At 33.1% G+C, this 22,421-nt stretch overlaps 1 protein-coding gene and 1 pseudogene across 17 annotated transcripts; both read left to right on the forward strand.

Moving 5' to 3' along the window:
• The first annotated feature begins 5,275 nt into the window (after positions 1–5,275).
• LOC130985793 (loganic acid O-methyltransferase-like) lies at positions 5,276–8,887 on the forward strand (annotated as a pseudogene).
• Positions 8,888–10,315: 1,428 nt separating this feature from the next.
• LOC130985801 (uncharacterized) lies at positions 10,316–13,607 on the forward strand. Of its 17 annotated transcripts, none has more exons than XR_009089095.1 (10): positions 10,317–10,887; positions 11,661–11,889; positions 11,990–12,137; positions 12,272–12,332; positions 12,412–12,543; positions 12,630–12,735; positions 12,855–12,924; positions 12,997–13,104; positions 13,186–13,276; positions 13,394–13,607. XR_009089095.1 is itself a non-coding variant. In XM_057908937.1 (8 exons), exons 3-7 carry the CDS (start codon positions 12,537–12,539, stop codon positions 13,270–13,272), a joined length of 378 nt encoding a protein of 125 aa, XP_057764920.1. In that variant the 5' UTR covers positions 10,320–10,887; positions 11,661–11,889; positions 11,990–12,536; the 3' UTR covers positions 13,273–13,276; positions 13,394–13,607. The 17 variants fall into 17 exon arrangements, 7 of the variants coding, with proteins under 7 accessions (XP_057764910.1, XP_057764920.1, XP_057764928.1 ...); XR_009089098.1 differs by having other exon boundaries at positions 12,454–12,543; XR_009089103.1 differs by having other exon boundaries at positions 12,454–12,543; positions 12,666–12,735.
• Positions 13,608–22,421: the final 8,814 nt, after the last annotated feature.

Raw genomic sequence — 22,421 nt, forward strand, 5'->3', positions numbered from 1 at the left:
GTGGGTGCATCAGGTTAAGAAGAATGAAGTTGAAAGATATAAAACAAGGCACGTCGTGAAAGGATTTCGCCAACTTCAGAGTTTTGCTCAGAATGACAAATCAAGTTTAAGGGGGAGTGTTGGAATATAAACTTGATTTGAATAGATATTTTGTAAAGAATATTCTAGAATTAGAAGAAAAGAAAGAAAAAAAGAAATTAGAAGAAATTTGTAGAAATATCTAGAATAATTGAGAATGAAGAAAAATGTAGAATGGTTGAGAATGTATTAGAGAAAGAAGAATAATCTAGAATAGTTGAGAAAAAGTTAGAATGAAGACAACTAGCTAGAACTAGAGAATTCTAGTGTGTATAGAGAATTCTAGAAAAGTATTAGAAAAATAATAGTTGAGAATATTCTAGAGAATGTAGGAATCATGTACTCACCACTATAAATATGTAACTATGTTGTGAAATTGTAAGTAGAGAAGAAAGAAAGTTAGAAAGGAAGTGAATTGAAGAAAAAATTGTGTTGGTAAACAACAATCCTCCCACTAAAATTCCTAAGCACACACACGTCCACAACCAATTTCTCCAAATTTCCTCCTACCAATTAAATAAATTCTCCATTATGTTAATTTATAATAAAAAATTATGTTAATTTAAATATTAGTATTTGATTTAAAATAGTGCATAACAATATTATTATCAACTTAATGAGTATACTAAATTGTATAATAAGAATTAAATACGTATAATAATTAAATTTATAGACTGTAAAGAAAATAATATAAGTCAATCTCATTTTAAGCAAATAACTAAACAATCAATATAACAAAAATAAGAGTCATTATTTATTATAATAATTTAGGCTTCTAAAAATCCAAAATGTATTGTGGTGCATCGTTTTACACCAAAAGTATCAGACAATCAGTCGGTATGTCCATACTGCGCAGACTGCAAGCAAAATCATCTCCCAAAGGATCGGTGAGAATTCTCCTAAAATTCAACCTACAAAGTTACTTAACAAACGAAATTAATGGGAAAAATATGAAAATACTGAGGGGAAAAAAATCCAAAAGAATTGCAATGGTTCTAGTCATAAAGAATAAATAGAAAATTCTAGCAATTAAGAATTTCATGAATCAATTAAGTCCACCCTAGCTTAATTATTTCGATCATTGATATAAATATAATTTTAATTCATGCAAGCAAACCAATTATAACCACCAAAGACGCTGATGTGATCTTATTTCTCCTTAATTATTCAGTAATCAGGAAGACGCTTCACTAATTACTACCCTACTGACTACCGTAATAGACGCTCTATAGATTTAATGAGTCTACAACATTAATTTCTAGAGAAACCCGATTCAAAACCAATAAACTCCAACACAGGATTATTGAATTAAGACCGTTTTTCCTTTGACCCTGATGTGTTAATTTACCACCAATCAAACCTAAACAATAATTATGTATGACCGATTTAATTAGTCGTATAATTAATTCCAACCCACTAAATATTGCACACACTATCTAATGAATTAAAATAATTAATATCGATAAACACAAAAAATCACAGATGCAAGCATAAAAGAAAGTATAAGAACAAATTAGATCTCACAGAATAATCTTGTTAGTACTTCCTTAATAATTGCCGAAAAAAATGAAATAAGCTAAAACTCATAAATAATTAAACAAAAGAAATAAATATATAACTGCGAAATAGAATGAGCGAAGAAATAAAACTTGATTAATTCCCAATGAAAAACACGTCCAAGGTCTGCCAATTTCTCCAAGTATGCGTGAATCTCTATGTATATATGGGTGATTCTATTCAGTAGTCTCATTTTTACTCTTTATAGCCTCCTACTTAATAAATAATAAAAAAATATTTATAGATATATTATTTTAATTACCCCATAGCTGCAAATTAAAATGATAAATTTATATATAGCCTTAAAAAATATAAACAAGGAAGAACGAGCACATAAGGCGATGATGCGCCACCGCCAACAGTTTCGTGGGAATCGGGGGATTGTCTTATGCGAGGGTTGACTTTGCCATAGCCTTAGCGAAGTTAATCGATTCCATGATTAGGGTTTCAAGAAGAGAAGAGGTTCGTTATAGCATAATTTGTTTGGCGGTGGATTTGCAAATTGGGTATTTTTGTTGGAAAGAAGATGCAAATTATTTTGATTTTTGAAAACGCGTTAACTGCTAAGTACTAAGTAATGATTTTCTTAAAAAAATAAAACGCTAGTTATGCAGATAATGCAAGTCTATATTTTGGCTAGATCGGAAATCAGTGTTCGCTATTTTTGGCATGGGCAGATCATAGAAGGGTGTGGTGCTGGAAATAGTAAATCAGATAGCTTGTTGTGAAGTATGAATAATGTATGAATATTTTGAATGATATATAATATTGTTATTTCTGATTTTATCATTTTGTTGTTTAGAGTTATTTATTTAATTATTTATTGAGATAATTAATATAAAAATTAAGAAAAATATTAAATATTAAAGATAATAGTTAAAACCGTTATAAAAGGCATAAAAAACTATTAATTATGATGAAAAATAAATAAATGTATATCTAATACATAACAGTAAAAACATTAATACATAATGGTAGAAACCGTTATGTATTTCTTACAAAGATAACAGATAAAAAGTACAAAAACTGTTAACTATGATAGAAAAAATAAAAAAAATTCTAATACATAACGGTGAGGAACCGTTATGTATAACTATTATAGATAACGGTTATGTACCGTTACGTATGAGTGCATCGTACCATTATCTATACTACTATACATAACGGTTTTTTTACCGTTATGTATGACCGTATCATAGATAACACCACTATACTTATCGGATTTTTGGGGTTATAGATAACGGATTTTATCCGTTATCTATGAGCGTTTTTGTACCAGTGAGACTATTGATGGGTTGAATAATCTTAAACCAAGGAAGATATATGTATGTATCTTTTGATGATGAAGCTCTACAAAAACACAATGGGGGCAATATCTAATGTATTTGCTGGAAAGCTGCAAAATGTTTTTTTGTGTCTGTATCTAATCACATGTTCCTTGCTTGCGGTTTGCTTACACAACTAATGTTCGAAAAAATTCTGGTTGAGTCAAGGGAAGATTTAAAATTCAGTGTTTCATAATATGGTATCCTATTACTAATCAGCAAATAGCAAAAATTTAGATCAACATCGCATATTCATAGTGAAGGCAAGTTAGATGCTTGTTCTTTCGTTGTTTATATATTTGAAGGCTATGTATAGATCAATAATTTTAATAATTTTAGTTTGAGGGTTATAGATTAAATAGTACATTTATAAATTATTATTATTATTATTATTCATTAAGTAAGAGGCCATAAAGAGTAAAAACGGAGTTATAAATAGAATCACCGTATACATATATACAGAGCCGGCCCTTTCATTAATTAGGCCAAAGGGGCAATGGCCTAGGGCCCCAAATTTTAGGGGCCCCAAAAAATGTAAAGCCCAATATTATTATTGACCCAATTAAAAAAAATTATGTTTCCTACTTTTCCTAAGCCCAAAATAAACGTCACTAATCTCTCTCTCTTAATTCTTTTTTCTTTTCCCAATTCCCAGCAAGTTAATGTCTCTGATCTCTCTCTCTCTTAATTCCTTTTTCTCTTCCAATTCCTAATTCTTTTTTCTTTCCCAATTCCCAGCAAGTTAATGTCCCTGATCTCTCTCTCTCTCTTAATTCTTTTTTCTCTTCCAATTCCCAACAAACTAACGTCTCTCTCTCATTTCTTTTTTTCCCCAATGTCTCTCTCTCTCTGAATTGATAGAAAACTGAGTGCTCTGCTCTCTCTCAAGACTCTCATTCTCTCTTCATTCTAACTCTATCTTATTCTTAATTCTCTCTATTTGCTTGTGAATTTCAATTTGATTATCTCATTATCTGCTCAAAATGCTAGGAGATCTAAATTTGTTTTTATAATTATTTGATCATTGTTTTCAAATTTATTGCACTTTATAGTTAATGCTACACGATGCTACAACTTCTCGAACCTTCATCTTTTAAGGGGCCCCTTTTTTCCTTTTCGCCTAGGGCCCCCGGAATGTCAGGGCCGGCCCTCCATATATATAAGATAGGAAACCTATTCTAAACGGAAAAGCAAATAAAACCTAATAGACGTGATTCAAGTCCAAGAAACTAGGGGCCCACAAAAAGTCAAAACAATTCAGCCCACAAATAAAAGTTAAAAAATCTCTAATTTCAGTTTCGGACATTTTTGGCGCTATGGGCATGCCGCACAACATTACGTGCACAACTTTTTTTGCTTGACAACTCAAGACTTTAAAACTCTTTCTAAATTGAGCTTCCTTCTCCGTAATCTACTAAAATTATTAAAAAAGTTTATTAGTTCTACAATTAACTCTAAAACTATGAATTAAAATCCATCAAAAATACTCAAAATATATGTATAAAATACGCCTAATCATATTATTATTAAAAGTTCATATTTAAATAACTCAAAACTAATTGAAAAATCAGGAAAATACGAATAATATAAAAAGGAAAATATAACAACAAATTTTTTATATAAATAAATAAATCGTACACATATTTAAATAAATTTATGCAATATAAAATGGAAAAAGAGTATGATATTCAACATTGAGATAAATGCGAGCGGACACAAATTATTTTTGACATTTTAAACCATCATAACTTATTAATTTTGAAATTTATTTACATCGAATTAAAGATCTTCTCGTAATCTTTAATTTAACATTTATATTGAATATTTATCATGAATCGAAATTAATAATTTTTAATTTGAAAAGAATTAAAAGAATAAAATAAAAAAGAAGAGAGAATTTGGAGGAAAAAAGTGAGGAGGGAGGAAATTTGGAGATAAAAAACCTCTTCTTTTTATATCAACATCTAGAATTTGTGTTAAGTTGCGTTAAAAATTGTAATGAGCATAAATAATCTTGTGAAATATTAGGTGTAATGTAAGTTACGTAACAATATTAAAAATGAATTTGACAGCTACTACTTTACATACTATAATTTCTGGCTGAAATTTATAAATACAACATTATAACTAAAGACAAAGATAGAAACTTAAGGCAACACTTTTTTGTTTTTTTTGAGCGAACTTTTTAGGCAATATTATAACTAAAGACAAAGATAGAATCACAGAAAAAGGAATTGGGCAGAGAGTGACTAATTCCAATTGTTGGGCAGTTTCCCAATAAGAGTGACAAGAGCGTAGCCTCTCTGCTCTAGATCTAAGATAAGATTCCAATCCCACGTTGCGCGCTCGTCTCAAAAAAAGAATTAATAAAAAATACCCCCTTTAAGGCCCTACAAATAGCGATATCGAGTAATACAATTTATATAGCAAAAGTTTACACAAATTTCTGGGAAGCATAAATCAAAAGGAAAATGAGTGAAACAGCTCCGATGAATGGTGGGGATGGCATCTATAGCTACACCAAGAATTCCATCTTGCAGGTCTTCTATTCTTCTGAACCTATAATTTAATTAATTCACTTTTTTGTGTGTCATGAAATAAATTCACAGTAGTTAATTAAGCAAACCCTTCCATCTATTATTTTTCTTCTAGAATATTACTATGTTAGTATTTCCATTGAAAATAGCGTCAAATTAGTAAGACGCTGGCGAAATGCATATCAATATCATGATCCAAGCTATCACATTTTAGAGTATTGAGTTTTTAGATTTCTATTGTTTTGAGTCCGCAGGTGACTTAAAAGTTATAATTGATCGCAAAATTGCATAATTAAATATACTACTCTATCTATCCATAAAATTTGTATAATGAAATGAAGCATTCACTCTTAATAAAATGATTGAGAGATATATTTTTTTAATATAAAATGAATTATTTGGAATATATCTAAAGAATTAGGGCAAGTACTGCTACATCACCGCGCGTCATCGCCAAATCTACAAGATTTAGTTCCAGATCTATGAGCGTCTCTCCAAATAATGATATCGAGTAATAGAACTTGTTTAGCTTGAGCTTATATAAAAGTTACATCAATTTCTGGAAAGCATAATAAAAAGGGAAATAATTAAGTCAATCATCTCCGAAGAATGGTGCGTATAGCTACATCAAGAATTCGATCGTGCAGGTCCTCTATTCTTCTGATTTCTGAACCTATAATTTAATTCACTTATTTTTCTTTTTTCTTTTTAATTTTAATTTTATCATGTACATATATTCACATTAATTGAGCAAATCCATCCATCTATGATCGAAGTTATCACATTTTAGAGTATTGAGTGACTTATAGTTATAAGACGCTGCTGAAATGCATATCAATAATTTCATGAATTATAAATGGTCGCAAAAGTGCAGTATTAAATAGATTCTCTTCGTTCACAATATTGTTATCACTTTGTGGACGACACGAGTTTAAAAATAAGTGATGATTGATGAATAGTAATTGATAATAGTGAATATTGTTGAAAGTGGAGCTTGGGTAAGAGAAATAGAGTGCTATGTGGACTGTAGTGCTATAAATAGAAGTGATGAAAGATATTGTGAACGGACTAAAACGATAAATGTGACAATCATAAGAAGAAGTATTAATTTAGGGTATATATCCACAGAGAGATGGGGCAAGTGCTGTGAAGGACGCAATAAATGAGACGTTGATGAAGAATCTTGATATAGAAAAGTGGGTGTGTGGTTCGACCAGATTCGCCATCGCCGACTTGGGATGCTCGGTGGGGCCCAACACATTCTACGCCATGGAATCCTTAATCGAAACAGTGAAACAGAAATGCCATCAACAAGGCTTGGATTCCGACAAGCTCGAATTCCAAGTGTTTTTCAGTGACCAGATCGGCAACGACTTCAACACCCTCTTCGCCTCTCTTCCTCATGGGCAGAGGGAAGGAATTACTTCGCCACCGCCGTGCCGGGTTCTTTCCACGGCCGGCTGTTCCCTTCTTCCTCCGTCCACGTGGCGTATTGCTTGTTCGCCATCCACTGGCTGTCGAAGCTGCCGGAGGAGCTGCTGCTCAAGGACTCGCCGGCGTGGAACGGTGGTAGGATTCACTATGCGGGCGCCTCTGACGCGGTGGTGAAAGCCTATGCGGATCAGTTCGAGCGAGACATGGAGAATTTCTTGAGAGCAAGAGCTGAAGAGATTGTGGCGGGCGGGATGATAGTGATGGTGGTGCCCGGCGTCCCCGACCAAGTTGTTGACCACGAAACCGGTATAGTCTTTTGTTTTCTGGAGTCCCTTCTAGCGGACATGGTCAGAGAGGTGAAAATTCTTTTTCTTTTTCTTTTTCTTTACAGGACGTCAGATAAAAAGAAAATAAAATATTTCCTCCGTCCACCAAAAATACTCCTAGAAGGGGACGGCGCGGGTTTTAATGAAAATTGTTTAGTTAATTGTAAGTGTGGAGAAATGGTCTCACTTAAAAGGTAGTGTTAATAATAATAATAATAATAATAATAATAATAATAATAATAATAATAATAATAATAATAATTAATTATATTGTGATTGGAGAAATGAGCCCACCATGTAATAGAAAGTTTCTAAAAGTGGAAAAAGATTAATTTGTGTGAACATCCCAAAATGACAAAAATTGACTATTTTTTGTGGACGAAGAGAGTAATTATTTTATTATATGAATATATTAAAACAATATTACCATAAATTAAAATTAAAATTAAAATAAGCTAACATCGATCTACTGATCATATAATTCTAAATCTCTCCCTCTCTTCTCTTCGGCTCTTCTTGACACACACGCCTATAATTTTTATTTCTCCATTTTTTAGTTTTTACATATCATAAAAATAATTACATTTTTACTAAAAATAAATATACATATACATATATATATCACAAAAATCAAATTTTCCCTTAACTATCACTAAATTTCTTAATACAATATCTACCCATCCATAATATACTACCTCCGTCCCGGTTCAAATGACCCAAAATATTGGGCACAGAGATTAAAAATGTGTGATAAATGTGTAATCCCAAAAATTAGTGTTAAATGTCTAATTTTATTTCTAAATTTGGTTTGGGTCATTTGAAGTGGGACGGAGGGAGTATATGTCACAGTTTTATTTAATAACAATTTCAGAAGCTTTGCAATTCTTCAAAAAATCAATTCGTTGTTGGAATATTTTGTTGCAAGTTTCTACTTTTGGCCTAGAATTTTACTTATTTATTTATCTATCCATATATTATGTTGTGTGCAGGGACTTATAGAGCAAGAACAAGTGGACTCGTTCAACATTGCTTGTTTATATCCTTGCACGAAGGATTTGAGGAGAGTGGTTGAGAGAAATGGGTGTTTTGAAATTGTGAAAATGGAATTTGAGGAGGTGGAGGTTGGTGGCACCACGGAGCCTGAGAGTTTCATACTGCAGATGAGAGCAATATTAGAAAGAAGCATGGCCAATCATTTTGGAAATGCAGTGGTTCACCAACTTTTCGAGAGGGCCATGCAACTCAAACTCCATTTTGCTCGCCTTTTGAACTCCGTTGGCTTCCACGGGACTATGGGTCAGGTCTTTGCTGCGCTCAGGCGCAACTGATAAGCATGCAGTGTCGCCTTAATTAAAATCTTATTTTGATTAACAAAATAAATTTTAATTGGTGATTAATAAATTCTAATTGATTTTAATTTGAACGGATATGCCTTACATCTAGATGCATAGGATGAAGCTCCTCTATATATAAAGAGTGAGTGAAGTCAATAGTTGAATCTTGTTAGATGTATGAGCTAAACCATAGAATTGTGAGAGAGAATTAAGATCAACTTGTATTTCTTACTTTAATTGTTCTCTATTTATTTATAGAGAGATTAATAAAGTCTGCAGTTACCTTATCTAACAAACTCTACCTAACTGATAACTTATGCTCTTGATAAACTGCTAATATGCTAATACAACTCCCACTAATTAAACACAAGCTATTCTTTTTTGAAAAAGGACGTTTCATAATTAGCAACTGAAAACAAGATATAGTGGCAGGTTTTGTGAACACATCAACAGTTTGATCGTCCAAAGATATTTGTCGGACATCAATTGTTGAAAATAGTTAGATTTCTTTTGGGCTTTTTTCTTTAATGGAGTGTTGGGCTATTCTTATTGTCTTATTGTGGGCTGCTAATTGAAGTCTTACGCACTCTCTTTATTTCCCTTGAGCCCTAGCTGAACAATGGGGAATGAGTCATTATTGAAATGTCCCACATTGGATTGAAGATAGTAGCATGATCCCACTTTATATGGTGAGGCAACGCCCACTATCTCCAATCCAATGTGGGACACTTCAATACACTCCCCGCACGCGCAGCGTGGACTATCCCAAACGCCATCTGTTGACAACGATGTTAGAGGGGGTCCATCATTGGATTGGGTTGGCTCTGATACCATCTTAGAAATGGGGCTTTATAAGGGAGAGGGTTGTCTCACCATATAAAGTGGCTCATGCCACTATCTACAATCCAATGTGGGACACTTCAATAGTCATAGACTCATAGTTGATGGAGTGCCAACGTCTCTTTCTATTATTTTTGGGTGCTCCGATTTCTCCGATTTGTGGGAACGTCTCTTGATTATATATCTCCTTATTTTTCTTCTTGGCAGTGATGAGAGAGTAGAGACGATTCTTGTTCTTATTTCATCATCTTCTTTTCTCTTGAGCACTAGTTTCAGTTGTCTCCAAATTGAGTGAAGTAGGGTGTGCATACATGACTCGATAGCTGTGTTAACCTTGGGGAACGATCGGCGTGTAGGACTAGCACATTTTTGTCGGCCTCTAAATCATTTTCAGGGCAGTGGATCATCCACGGCGCAGCCTAGAATCTCTTTCTTCTCAGTTCTTGCTAATTTCTCTTCTGACCTTTCATTGAACAGGTTGTCTCTGTGTTTCTGTTGTGCAGGTTCACTACTAAAAAAAGAAATAGGGATAACGGTTCATACATAACGGTTTTGGTCAAAAACCGTTATGTATGAGCGCATTTTTTATGATACATAATTTTTTATGATACATAACGGTTTTACAAAACTCTGTTATGTATGTACTGTTATCCAAATGTATTTATAACAGTATCAAATTATGCGTTACATATTTGCGTTATCTATTAGTGATATATATAACGATATTACTGAACCGTTAAGTTATACGTTATCTATGAGCATCTATTTTATAACGGTTATTTTAGCGTTAAGAAAATCGTTATATATAAGCATTATTTATTTATTAATTTATTTTTATTTATTTTTGTTATTATTCTAATTTTTAAATAAACTAAATACCCCTCAATTTCAAAATTAGAAATCTATTTTTTTTTCCTCTCTTTCTTTCATCCGACGCTCTCTATCTCTCTTTCACATCATTCTCCTTCTTCCTTCTCCGGCGATTTCGCCGGTTTTCGCCGCCTCCGGCGCGACGATGATCATGGTGGTTCTTCCCCTTTATCGTTTTCTACTTATCCACCGGCACCACCGTTTGTTTCTCGCTCCCCACTCCTAATTCTCAATTCAGGCCACACATCCCCCAAACGTTACTGTCTCTGTCGTCCGACACTAGCCGCCGCCCCCACCTTCTCCAATTGCGCTACCCTGCCTCAGAGCCTCCACTGTCGAGCCTTTTCCATCGTCTCACCCATCCTCGGCCGCCGCCGCTAGGGCACTCGCCAAAATTTGAAATCCCTAACCCCCAAATCGCGACCCCTCTCTTATTCTCTAATTGTTATCGGTCTCTTGCCCGCGCCGCTTGCGTCTGCCTCTCTGGGAACCAGTGGCCTTCGATAGCCAGATGCGATTCAAGCTTTCATTTCCCGGTGGAAGCTTCGAGACATGGTCAGAAAACCTAGCTCTAACACCTTTGGAGGTATGATTCCCTTTCAAAATTCTCGTCTCTTACCACCTCTCCCGCAACGATTTTATTGCTAGCCTCGCTGTTAAGTATCCCGTTCAGGTATTCTATGGATGCTAATCGAATTTATTTTCGCTAATTGTGATTATGCTCAAACCCAGGCTATGTGCGTTCGACAATGTGTTCCTATAACCTATACTAGATAAGTTTAGAAGATTATAAATAAGAGCTTATGAATACAAAAATTTATAGCCTTTTCCGCGCATGGCTGTGAGCTATTGACTCATGAAATTTATTTTGCTAACTGATATTTGTCATCTGGTTTTGTGAAGCTATCATCATGTTTTTCATAACTTTTTATATTTTTGGTATTCTGTAGAAGAATGAGTATTGAGATTTGCCCCATTGACATATAAACTCTGTTATAAACAAAGGCAGTCATGTTGTCCAAGCAAATCTAAGTTATTTATTTCCTAATTGTCCTCTTGCTAATTCTATTCATGTGTCTTCGTTATTTCTTGGACATGTTATTGATTAGGATTTTTTTCTAATGACGCTCCTTTTTTCATATAACCTATAACTGATCTTAGCTGAGTTAAGCATTAATGGTTCAGTAGTTTCTATTTGATCATTTTTAAAGTTTTCATAGTCTTACAGTGCTTCTAATATTATTCCAAGACATAAGTAATATATTTCTGCCTCTAAGATACAAGGAATAATTAATACAACAAAAAATAATGTTGCTGACAAACTAACATTTTCAATGCCTATGTATTTCCATTTTGCAGTGTATTCCGCTCTCTATAGCACTAGCATATCAGAGCTTTGGGGTGGTATAAGGAGATCTGAGCACTTCACCACTATATGTTTACAGATGTATATTTTCTGGGATGTCTCATAAGCATAAGAGTACTGATACAATATTTGGGGCATTTTCGTTAATCTTTTGGACCTTAACTCTGATTCCATTGCTCAAATATATCATTATTATTCTGAGCGCTGATGATAATGGTGAAGGTATGCTGAATTGGCAATATTAAGAATAATTGGGGGCTGGCATGGTAATAGGTGATGGTTTGTATTTGTATTAACTATCGTTATTTGTTTCTATTTGTAGTACTGTCAGCAGTATCAATGCTTACAACTGCTCACACGAAGTTGCCCTCATGTATGTCTAGATGTGTAGTGGTGTATGCTCTAATTTGGTTTTCATGGAAATGATAAGTTTAGAGCCATTACCTGTTGGTGCGTTCTGGAAGCCCAAGGTATTGTCATTGAATTATCTTCTATTATCTATATTTGTTTGTTACATAGCTTTTTCCATCTTATTGAGAATTTGTAGTTGCTTTCTCCATCTGAAACTATTCTGACGAATTTATTTTATATTCTTTTCTGCAAGAATTATGTAAGCATTTTTGGAGGTCCCAGCAGGTAGTTTGGGACTAGATAGAGGCCAAGAGGTAGTCGTGTTTGAACCTTTTGCATCATCTTTATTTTTAGGCATTTGTATAGAAACATGAAGAAAGATGACGCTGCCAGATTTTTATTTGTGAACCCGTTCACTATTTCACGCTGTAAAAGTTTATCAATCGAAGATAGGGCACGCGCATTATCAGAACGATTGCTTGTTGCAACTGCCAATCAAATTGTTTTGGCGCCTTGCAATGTGGAGTAAGTGAATACTTAGCATTCTAACCTCAGTAATCATTATGTTCTATATTCATTGCTATACTAATTTTCTTACTTGTATGAAATAGTTCACATTGGATACTCACAGTCATTGAACCACACAGGCCACGTTTATCTGTTGGACTCTCTTTATCACAGAAATCGTGATATCCCTTGGAAAGCTGCTGTTGACAAGTAAGTTTTACAAAATTTATGTAATAAATTTTTTGTGTATCTTTATTATTTGTTGTTGATAAGTAAGTTTTACAAGTTGTTGTCCGTATATTAATTTGTTTGTATTCATTCTTTTGAAGTGCAATGAGTATTTTCAATGCACACAATGGAAAGAAAATCAAGAATTCAGCAAAATGGGACATCATAAAGGTGTGTGCTATTGTTTATAAATAATATTAATTCACAGTTGGTGACCTCGTATTTTTATGATTCTAAACATAGGGTCCTAAGCAACCTGGCAGTACAGAATGTGGATTTTTTGTGATGCGATATATGAAAGACATAGTCGAAGGGTTTGAAAGGGCTGACAATATTTCTCTGCCATCATTGGTATGCTTATAAATATATACTCATATTTTAATGTAACATTCTTAATAAACTACATTTGATCACTACTTTTTATTTGTACAGTTTACGAATGTAGCCTATTCTCAAGTTGAAATTGATGAAGTTCGCGAGGAATGGGCTAAGTGTGTTTTATTACATGTGTTGGACTGATCAGGTATATATTTTGTTTGACTTGTGAATTATAATCAAGCTATTAATCCTCTTATATCATTCCTAAGTGTGTTCTTACACATAGTAGTCTGTTTATTGAATTATTCTCTTTCATGGTCAGGTGTACGGCAATAGAAGTCAGGGGACGTAGGAAGATGTGGCATTTTGTTTGCTTTTTTGTATGGATTTTCAATCTGGAAATGATGAAGAATTTGGTGAAAATTGTGTTGAACACCATTTTTTGTTAATGTTTGGATGACTACTTTAGGTACTTTGAAGCTACAATGTTTGGAAGTTTAAGTTATTTTATATAATATATTTTTTGGATTGTATTATTTGAGAATATTGTATATTTGTATGATTTTAAATTAGAAAATTACAAAAAACGGGCTAAAAAACAAAAAAAAAACGAAAAATATGGTTTATTTTATAACTAAGAATACATAACGGTTCTCATTGCCGTTTCTAATACAGATAAACATTGTTATCTATTAGCTAATTACACAACGAAAAATATAAATTTCATAACGGTAAAAAACTGTTATAATTCATTCTCAAAGATAACGGAAATAACCGTTATCTAAATACAAAAAAGCGTTGTCTATAATAGCAAAATTGTATGTACGAATTATATTTTATAACGCAAAAATAATTTTCATAACGGTGAAAAACCGTTATGTTTTCTCCCATATGATAACGGCGGAAAACCGTTATTTTTTTTATTAAAATGCGAATTTATTAGAAAACGGAAAAAAAGAAAAAAACCTAAAACCCTTGAAAGCACAAGAAAGCAGACTAAGGGCCGAGCCTCGTTAAAACCTTTTTACGGAAAACCCAGAGGGAAAAACCGTAAAAAGGAAAAAGAGTACCCGTCTAAAAAAAGAAAGACAGAAAAAAGGGGAAAAGAGCGGAAGGGAAAGTTTCCGGAACTCCGGCCTAACCATCGTCCCCAAACCAACCCGGCTCTCACCCCGCAAAACAGACCGAACATAGGCAAAAGGCCGGTGAGACGCCGTCGCCAAATTGCCAAGAAAAAAGAGCTATACGGCCGGTTAGACGCCGTCGCCGTTAGCTCGAACAAAGGAAACAAACGAAGAAGAAAAGACAAACTAAGGTAAGCAACACAGCCGGTTATACGCCGTCGCCGTGAGCTTATCACAACATCAAAAACAAAACCAAAGGGGTAAAACAGCGGCCGGTTATACTCCGTCGCCGAGATTACCTCATAAACAAAAACCAAAGAAGAAAAGCTAATAGTGCCGGTCGGGGAGACGCCGTCGCTGTACTCTAAGTCGCCAAGCGAAACATCAGAAACTGTGAAGTAAGCCACAGCCAAGCCATACCCTAAGCAAGCCGCAGTACGGGCAGAAAAAGATGACAACGCCGGAAAATAAAAGATGCGAAGGCCAGCGCCACCTGTCCGCCAAAAGATCGACGAGATAATGGCCACCGTGTCCCAATTGTTCAGCTGAGCAGAACCGCCCAACGAGCCCACCATGTGTTCGATCAAAGAACAGCGCCACCAATCCTTCGCCGCTCTCTCCAACTCCTCCCCGAAATCCACATCATCCCAGCTACCATTCCCGGCATCATCAATATAGGCAAACCAACGACGCCACTGCCTTGGCAAAAGCCACCAACCTTCCAGCACCGCAGAGAAACCGCTAGAAGTAAAGTAAAAGGCTCGATGCAAATGGGTCGAAAACTCCATCGCCGAGCACCCAGCAGAGCCCGACCACTCCAACTCCAACTGCGAGCGCACCCAACAGTTGACGAGTGACGCTCCAAGCCTGACCACCAAACAGAGAATCATCTCGTTTTCATTCTAACATGGCTATGACTAGCCATATCCAAACGAACCGCCTTCTTAATCTCCTCCACTTCATGCGGCCACCAACCCTCCGTCATATTCTCGCTCGCCATAATATCAGCCGAAGCATTACCCTCACGATAAATATGAGATATCTGAATGCTAAAGTCTTGGAGAAGCACGAGACACTTGTTCCAAGAAGCAATAAATCTCCAAGGAACAAGAGTAGAACGTGTGTGGAGAAGATGAACAACATAGGTGGAGTCAGACTCGACCCAAAGAGCAAACCAACCGCGACTATGAGCAATCTGAATTGCCACGATAACCGCGAGGAGCTCAGCTTCGAACGCAAAGCCAGTACCACCATTATAGTGGAAACAGCCACGAACCCAGCCAAATTTATCACGAAAAACGCCTCCGGCAGCAATCTTTCCCGGAGCTCCCAAAGCGGAGCCATCCGTATTAACTTATAAAACATAAAAAACCGTTATCTATATGACAAATACATATCGGAAAAAAGACATTTTATAACAGAAAAATTTCGTTATGTATTACTGTCATAGACAACGGTTTTGGATATGTTATATATATCCCAGATACCGTTATGTATACATTGTATAGGTAACGGTATGTTACCGTTATGTATGAGCGCCCTCATACATAACACCACTATATACAACGGTAGTTTTGGTACATACATAACGGAAATTTACCGTTACGTATGAGCGTTTTTTTTAGTAGTGGTTTCATCTTTTTTTCCTTTGGTTTCAGCGTTCCAGTTAAGCTCTTGGCAAGGACGTTCTGGCAGCAGGTTTGTGACGTGAAGTGCAGCGAGCTATCAATCTGAAAACGATTTAGATGGCCTCTTCCACTCCGAGGTCGTTGCTGGAAAGACCCGCAACAAATAAAGCCTATCTAGCTGACGAAGTCGAGAGCGAGGAAAAGGATGAAGAGATTATAGTTGCGGTCGTCGAGGCAAACTTGGAGGAAAATAAGTCAGAATGGATTCTTGATACGGGAGCCTCTAGACACTTTGAAGAAGCTGGAGAAGGAGAAGTTGTCCACATGGGTAACTCTACCGTGGCTGGAGTTCTTGGTAAAATAAATATAATGCTTAAATTGACATCTGGAAAAACTCTTTGTTTGAAAAATGCATTATATGTTCCTTCAATGCGTAGGAATTTGGTCTCGGGTGCTTTGCTTAGCAAAGCCGGCTTGAAAATTGTCTTTGAGTTTGATAAAGTTGTGTTAACTAGGAATAATGAATTTGTAGGAAATGACTACCTTAGCAATGGTATTTTTGTTCTCAAAGTAGATCCGAAAATCATGAATGAAAAAAGTACCAGTTCTGCTTATCTCACTGAATCCTACAAGCTTTGGCATGGAAGGCTCGGACATTTGAACTTAGCTTCTATTAAAAGACTTCAAAAACTTGGACTAATTAATGCCATGGACATGCATAATTTATCTAAGTGCGAAATATGTGTAGAAGCTAAATTTGCTAAAAAGCCGTTTAAGTCTGTCGAACATAGGAAGACTGAACTACTAGAGCTTATTCACACTGATCTTGCAGACTTTAGAAACACTGTGAGTAGATGAGGTAAGAAATATTACATCAGCTTTGTAGATGACTTTTCTAGATACACTCGAATTTATTTGTTGAGATCTAAAGACGAAGCTGCAGAAATGTTTCTTAAATACAAAACAAAAGTAGAAAATCAACTAAATAGAAGGATCAAGAAAATTAGATCCGATCGAGGAGGAGAGTATAACACAACTTTTCTTAAAGAGTTTTGTGAAAAAAATAGAATAGTGTATGAATTTAGTGCCCCTCATACACCTCAACAAAAAAGCATAGCTGAAAGAAAAAATAGAACTTTAAAAAATATGATGAATGCTATGCTTTTAAGTTCAGGATTGCTTGATAACATGTGGGAGGAAGCCGTGTTATCTGCTTGTTATATTTTGAACAGGGTGCTACACAAAAAGCTAGATAAGACGCCGTATGAATTGTGGAAAGGATTTGCTCTACATCGAATACGATTCCACTAGCTACCCTTTCGATTATGAAACCAATTCTCCACTCATCGAATACACAATTTCTTTTTTTAAACCCGCGCCACCTCCCTTTAGGAAGATATTTAAGATTTATGAGCGAGAAATTGTCGGGTATCGAGTATACTCTAATTACCCGAGTCTAGAGCTGATTAAGAACAAATTTGAAATATCGAAAATATTCTTAGTAGGTGCTATTTCAAAAACTACTGCTGAATTAATTAAGAAGAAAAACTACTGCTGAATTTTGGGCAAAGTAGAAAAATGGTTGAGAAACAAAAGTTGAAAATAGCAAGTAATGGTCTATTGTGTATAAATGTATATGCATGTATAGGTAGGGGTTCAAGAAAGAACCACTAAATAAAAGAAGAACGAATAACCATTTTCAGCCATTTGATCAACAAGATCTACGGTGGATGCATCATCTTGTACGATAAATGCAAATCATGGGTTCGAATCCTGAAGAGAGCAATTTATTTTTATTTTTCTGAGTGCATTAATTTTAACATCGAATGCATTAATTTTTACAGTGGATGCATTAGATTTGATGATTCTCACGTTCTCACAAATAATGTAATTATCTCTAGAACCACAACCCGCATGTATATGTTTACATTTATATGTAGTTTTCATGCATGTATATATATACAAATCATTGTAACGTAAATCCATTTACTATGTTATATACGTAGATACATTTTTTTACGATAAATATGTTCATTTTTATATGCAGAGCATATAATGATCAGTATGAAACTTAAATAAGCATAATTACATATTGGCAGCTTTTCGTATAAACTGGTTTTTCTACATTACCATGGAGTGGATAATATACAACAAAGAATCTACGTAGTGGCAAACGAATTTATGGAATTTTATCTAAGGCTAGAATTATATATGAACTCGCTTTGACATCACTACATGATTAATGGTCCATGGTATGACTGTTGATTTTCATATTAATATATAATCCGAATATTAAATCGAGTATTTCGAGTACTTGAATAATCAGTCTGACGAATCGGATATTTTTTATACTCGATTAAAATCGAATTTAGAGGAAAATTTTATCAAATTGCAAATTTGGGTAATTTAGGGTATCCGAATACTTGACTCTGGTATTCAAATTGGATATGAGTGTATCCAATTTTATTTGATCTAAAGTCGAGAAAGGATTTTAGAGTAATTTCGGGTTTAGATTTTTGATTCTTTTGGATAGGGTACTCGGACACGATCCGGTTCCCAGCCCCACGTCCTAACACAAATTCTAGATGTTGACAATTGAGCAGATTCTTAGCCCCCACTTGTTTATTAAAAAATATTGTAGGTATATAAATGGCAAAGTTTTCGATGATTTTATAATAGTTGAAAAAGCAAGAATAGGGTGGAAATTAGTGTTGAATTGTCAATGTTTATAGACTCGATATATGGTTAGTAAACGATCAAATCACAGTTGACTTTGAATAGTAGAAAAATAGTGCTAAATTATCAATGTTTATAGACTCGGTTTGGTTAGTTAAAAGTTCAAATCACACAAATGAATAATACTCCCTACGTCCCATTGATTTTTTTTCATTTTTTTAAGTTATCCTATTAATATTATTTTATTTCTATTTTTTATAATAATTTTACAGTATATATAATATGACCTCACACATTTATACACTTTTATTACATCAATTTAACTCTCCTTAATAATCGTGTCCAAAAAAATGAAACAAATCTAATGGGACGGAGGGAGTAGTATAGTTTGCGATAAATGATTTGAATGGTGCAATAAATTCAATAAAGGTGGGTCCCGTATATATGTTACTTTAAATTTTAAGTGAATCTATAATATATTGAAAATTAATTATTAACTTAAATTCTAAATTAATTTTGAAATTGAATGATAAATTTATAATTATAATAAATTAAATATTTATTTATAAATAACATTTTTTTCTTTATCTACTTATATTTTTTGTTTTATTTATTTTCTAATATTGTAAAATTCGACTAATTATAAAATATTTAATATGCATATCAAATTAAAGATAACGACAAAAGCTTTAATTTGATGTGTATTATGTAAATATTGAATTTAAAACGTAGAGGTTATATTTATTTTAAGATTAAATAAGTTATCTCTTTTCACTTTTTTTTTGAATAAATCTATTTTTTCAATTTCTTTTTGTTTTCTTTTTTTTCATTTAATTTTTTTCTTTTTCTTTTCATAATTTCAATTTTGTTATATATTGTGAATTCTTCTTTATTTTTTTATTTTTTTATATTCAACTCAGGTATATTTAGTTAAAAAAATTATTTATAAATATGATAATTGAGTTGGTATTAATATTTTATATATAATGAAATATAAAATATTTCATGGGCATTGTACCGGTGGAAATGCTAGTTTCAATTTATAACTTCAACATTGATTTTTTTTTTTTAAGTTTGAGAAATTATTTTATTAATTATACCCATAATCATACTAAAATTTTGGTAGAATTGTCATTTATCAAAATTACACCTGAAACAATAATCAATGACCACGAAATCAAAATCTAATATATTTCACTAAAAAACAATTTTCAATAGTAGGTAGCTTATGAGCCCTTAAAAGGAAAAAAAGCCAAGATTTCAATCAGGAATTCATATCAAATTGATTTCAAAATTATGTGACAATTTTGTAGTTATAATTAAATTGAAGGTTCATTTGTAAACTATATCTTTTCTTTTTATTTCTCTCTCTTTATCTTACTTTTTTTTTGTTTTATTTCTTTTTAAAATTTTGAAATTCTACTAATTATAAAATATTTAATATGCATATCAAATTTAAGATCACAATAAGAGCTTTAATTTTGTATATTTTATATAAATATTTTATTTAAATGTAAAAGTTTATTTAAAGATTAAAATTTTAAAAAAAATATCTCCTCTCCCATTTTTTGAATAAATCTATTTTTTAATTATTTTTATTTTCATTTTTTTAAATTTTTTTCCTTCTCATAATAAATTATTGTGAATTCTTATTTATATTTTTTATTTTTCAATATTCAACTTAAATGTATTCGGTTAAAATTATTTTTTTATTATATTTTATAAATATGATCATTGAGTTAATATCAATTTTATATAAATATAGAAATATAAAAATACTTCGCGTGCATTGCACGGGATACAAATTCTAGTTGTAGTAATTGTATGATATTCCAATAACTTTATGTGTAATTAATAAATTTTAGAATAATATACTATGTTAGCTCAATTAACCAATAATATAAATTTCATATTTAATAAGCGGGTTAATGGCATGTAGAACTACGGACTTCAGGCACATTCTGGTTTTAACCTCTCACTAGGGGTGAGCAAAAAATTTGAAACCGAATAACCGAATCGATCCAAATCGAAATTGTAAAATATGGTTCGATTTTTTAGGTTTTTCAGTTCGGTTCGGATCGGATTTTTTAAAATCAAAAAATCGAATTATATTTATAATATATATATATATACATATATATCATATAATATTTTAATTATAATTTTATACTCCCTTCGTCCCACTAAAAGTGGCATGTATTCTATTTTGAGTCGTCCCACTATAAGTGACATATTTTTACAAAATGTGGACCCTAGTACTTTTGACACATTTACATCTTCTCCTTAATTCCTGTGCCGAAAAGTTTTGAGCCACTTATAGTAGGACGGAGGGAGTAATATCTAACTTCTAATATTTTTTTAAATTTCATTTTTTTTTCGAAATTTTTCGGATTTTTTGATTTTTTCGGATTAATTTGGTTTTTCAGTTCGGTTTTAATTATAAATTTTTTGGTTAATTCGGTTCGGTTCGGTTCGATTTTTTTTAAAATCGAACCTCTACCTCTCACAAAAGATTATGCATATAAATATTTGAGCTTTTAATTGTTTCTGATTTTAACAACGCAACAGTATCTGACCACATACGTAGATTTAATTAGGGTGTTACTGGTGTACATGATTGTAATTTGGATATATTTAATTTATAAAAAAATTTAAAGTATTGGATATATTTAATTTATTCATTTTTTTAAATTATGAAACAGAATTGTCGTTTAGCATTTATTAGCCACATCCACTAATTATAAGCCACATAAGAGTAAAATGCCACATATGTGACCGGGTACTTTTTCGGTAGTGAAAATCAGAAATAATTAAAAGTTCATATATTTATACGTAAAATCTTTTGTTGGAGGTTAAAACTAGAATATGCCTAATATTTATGGTTTTACGAACATAATCTTTAGTTAGAGGTTAAAACTAGAATGTGCTCAAGTTCTTGATTTTACACACCATGCCATTAACCCTTAGTAAATTATTCCCCATTTTTTATATTTATGATCAAAGAAAATGATAAAATTAAAATATAGACGGCAAATCTCCCAAAAAAATGCATATTGGTATCAATTTAAAATGCATGAACCAATTTATAATGATGAGGCGTCCCTCCACTTACAAGCGCGGACAATGACCACAGGTGACTTGTGTTAAAATATCCCATATTGGTTGGAGAAAAATGCATGAACCAATTTATAATGATGAGGTGTCCCTCCACTTACAAGCCAATTTTTGTAAGTGAAATTGGGTCCAATATCCAATTCTAATATGATATCAGAACATGTCCAAGTTTGATGTCTTTGTCTAGTAGCCTATTAAAGTCACCCATTATGTTCCACATCGACTTTGTAATGATTATGTCTCCATATATATATAGGGGAGGGCTAGAATAAAAATACTCTTAAGTGTATAAAATATAAATGATTTTCAGCCCTTAGATCATCAAGATCTACGGTTGATTCGTAACCCTGTTGGATGAATTCGTGGTCCAGGGTTCGAATCCCAAAGGTAGCAAAAAATTATTTTTCATAATTCGTAACTATGTTTGATGAATTCGTAACCTTGTTGGATAAAATTCGTACATTAAAAAACGTTTATATTTATATTTTAAGAAGTGTTTTTACCGTAGCCCTCCCCTATATATATATACTCCCTCCGTCCCTGAAATAAGTTCCTCTTTTTCCTTTTTGGGACGTCCCCCAAATAAGTTCCTCTTTCTTTCTTTCCATTTTTGGACAACAACCCCACCACTAATAATACTTTATTTATTCTTACTTTTCACTTTTTCACAACTCTCAATACTAATTATAACACTTTTTCACCACTCCCAAAACTAATTATAACATATTTTTCTCCACTATCAATACATTTTACTACTTTTCCTTAAAACCCGTGCCGTCCCCAAAGAGGAACTTATTTTGGGGACGGA

The sequence above is a fragment of the Salvia miltiorrhiza genome, chromosome 1 (genome assembly GCF_028751815.1).
Source record: "Salvia miltiorrhiza cultivar Shanhuang (shh) chromosome 1, IMPLAD_Smil_shh, whole genome shotgun sequence".
NCBI classification, from domain to species: Eukaryota; Viridiplantae; Streptophyta; class Magnoliopsida; order Lamiales; family Lamiaceae; genus Salvia; species Salvia miltiorrhiza.

Coding starts and splice junctions, on each gene's coding strand:
- LOC130985801 (XM_057908927.1), top strand. CDS start 10,854: ATGGTCAGAAAACCTAGCTCTAACACCTTTGGAG. Junction 10,888..12,629: donor TAGCTCTAACACCTTTGGAG/GTATGATTCCCT, acceptor TGTATGAAATAG/TTCACATTGGATACTCACAG. Junction 13,105..13,185: donor ATATTTCTCTGCCATCATTG/GTATGCTTATAA, acceptor TTATTTGTACAG/TTTACGAATGTAGCCTATTC.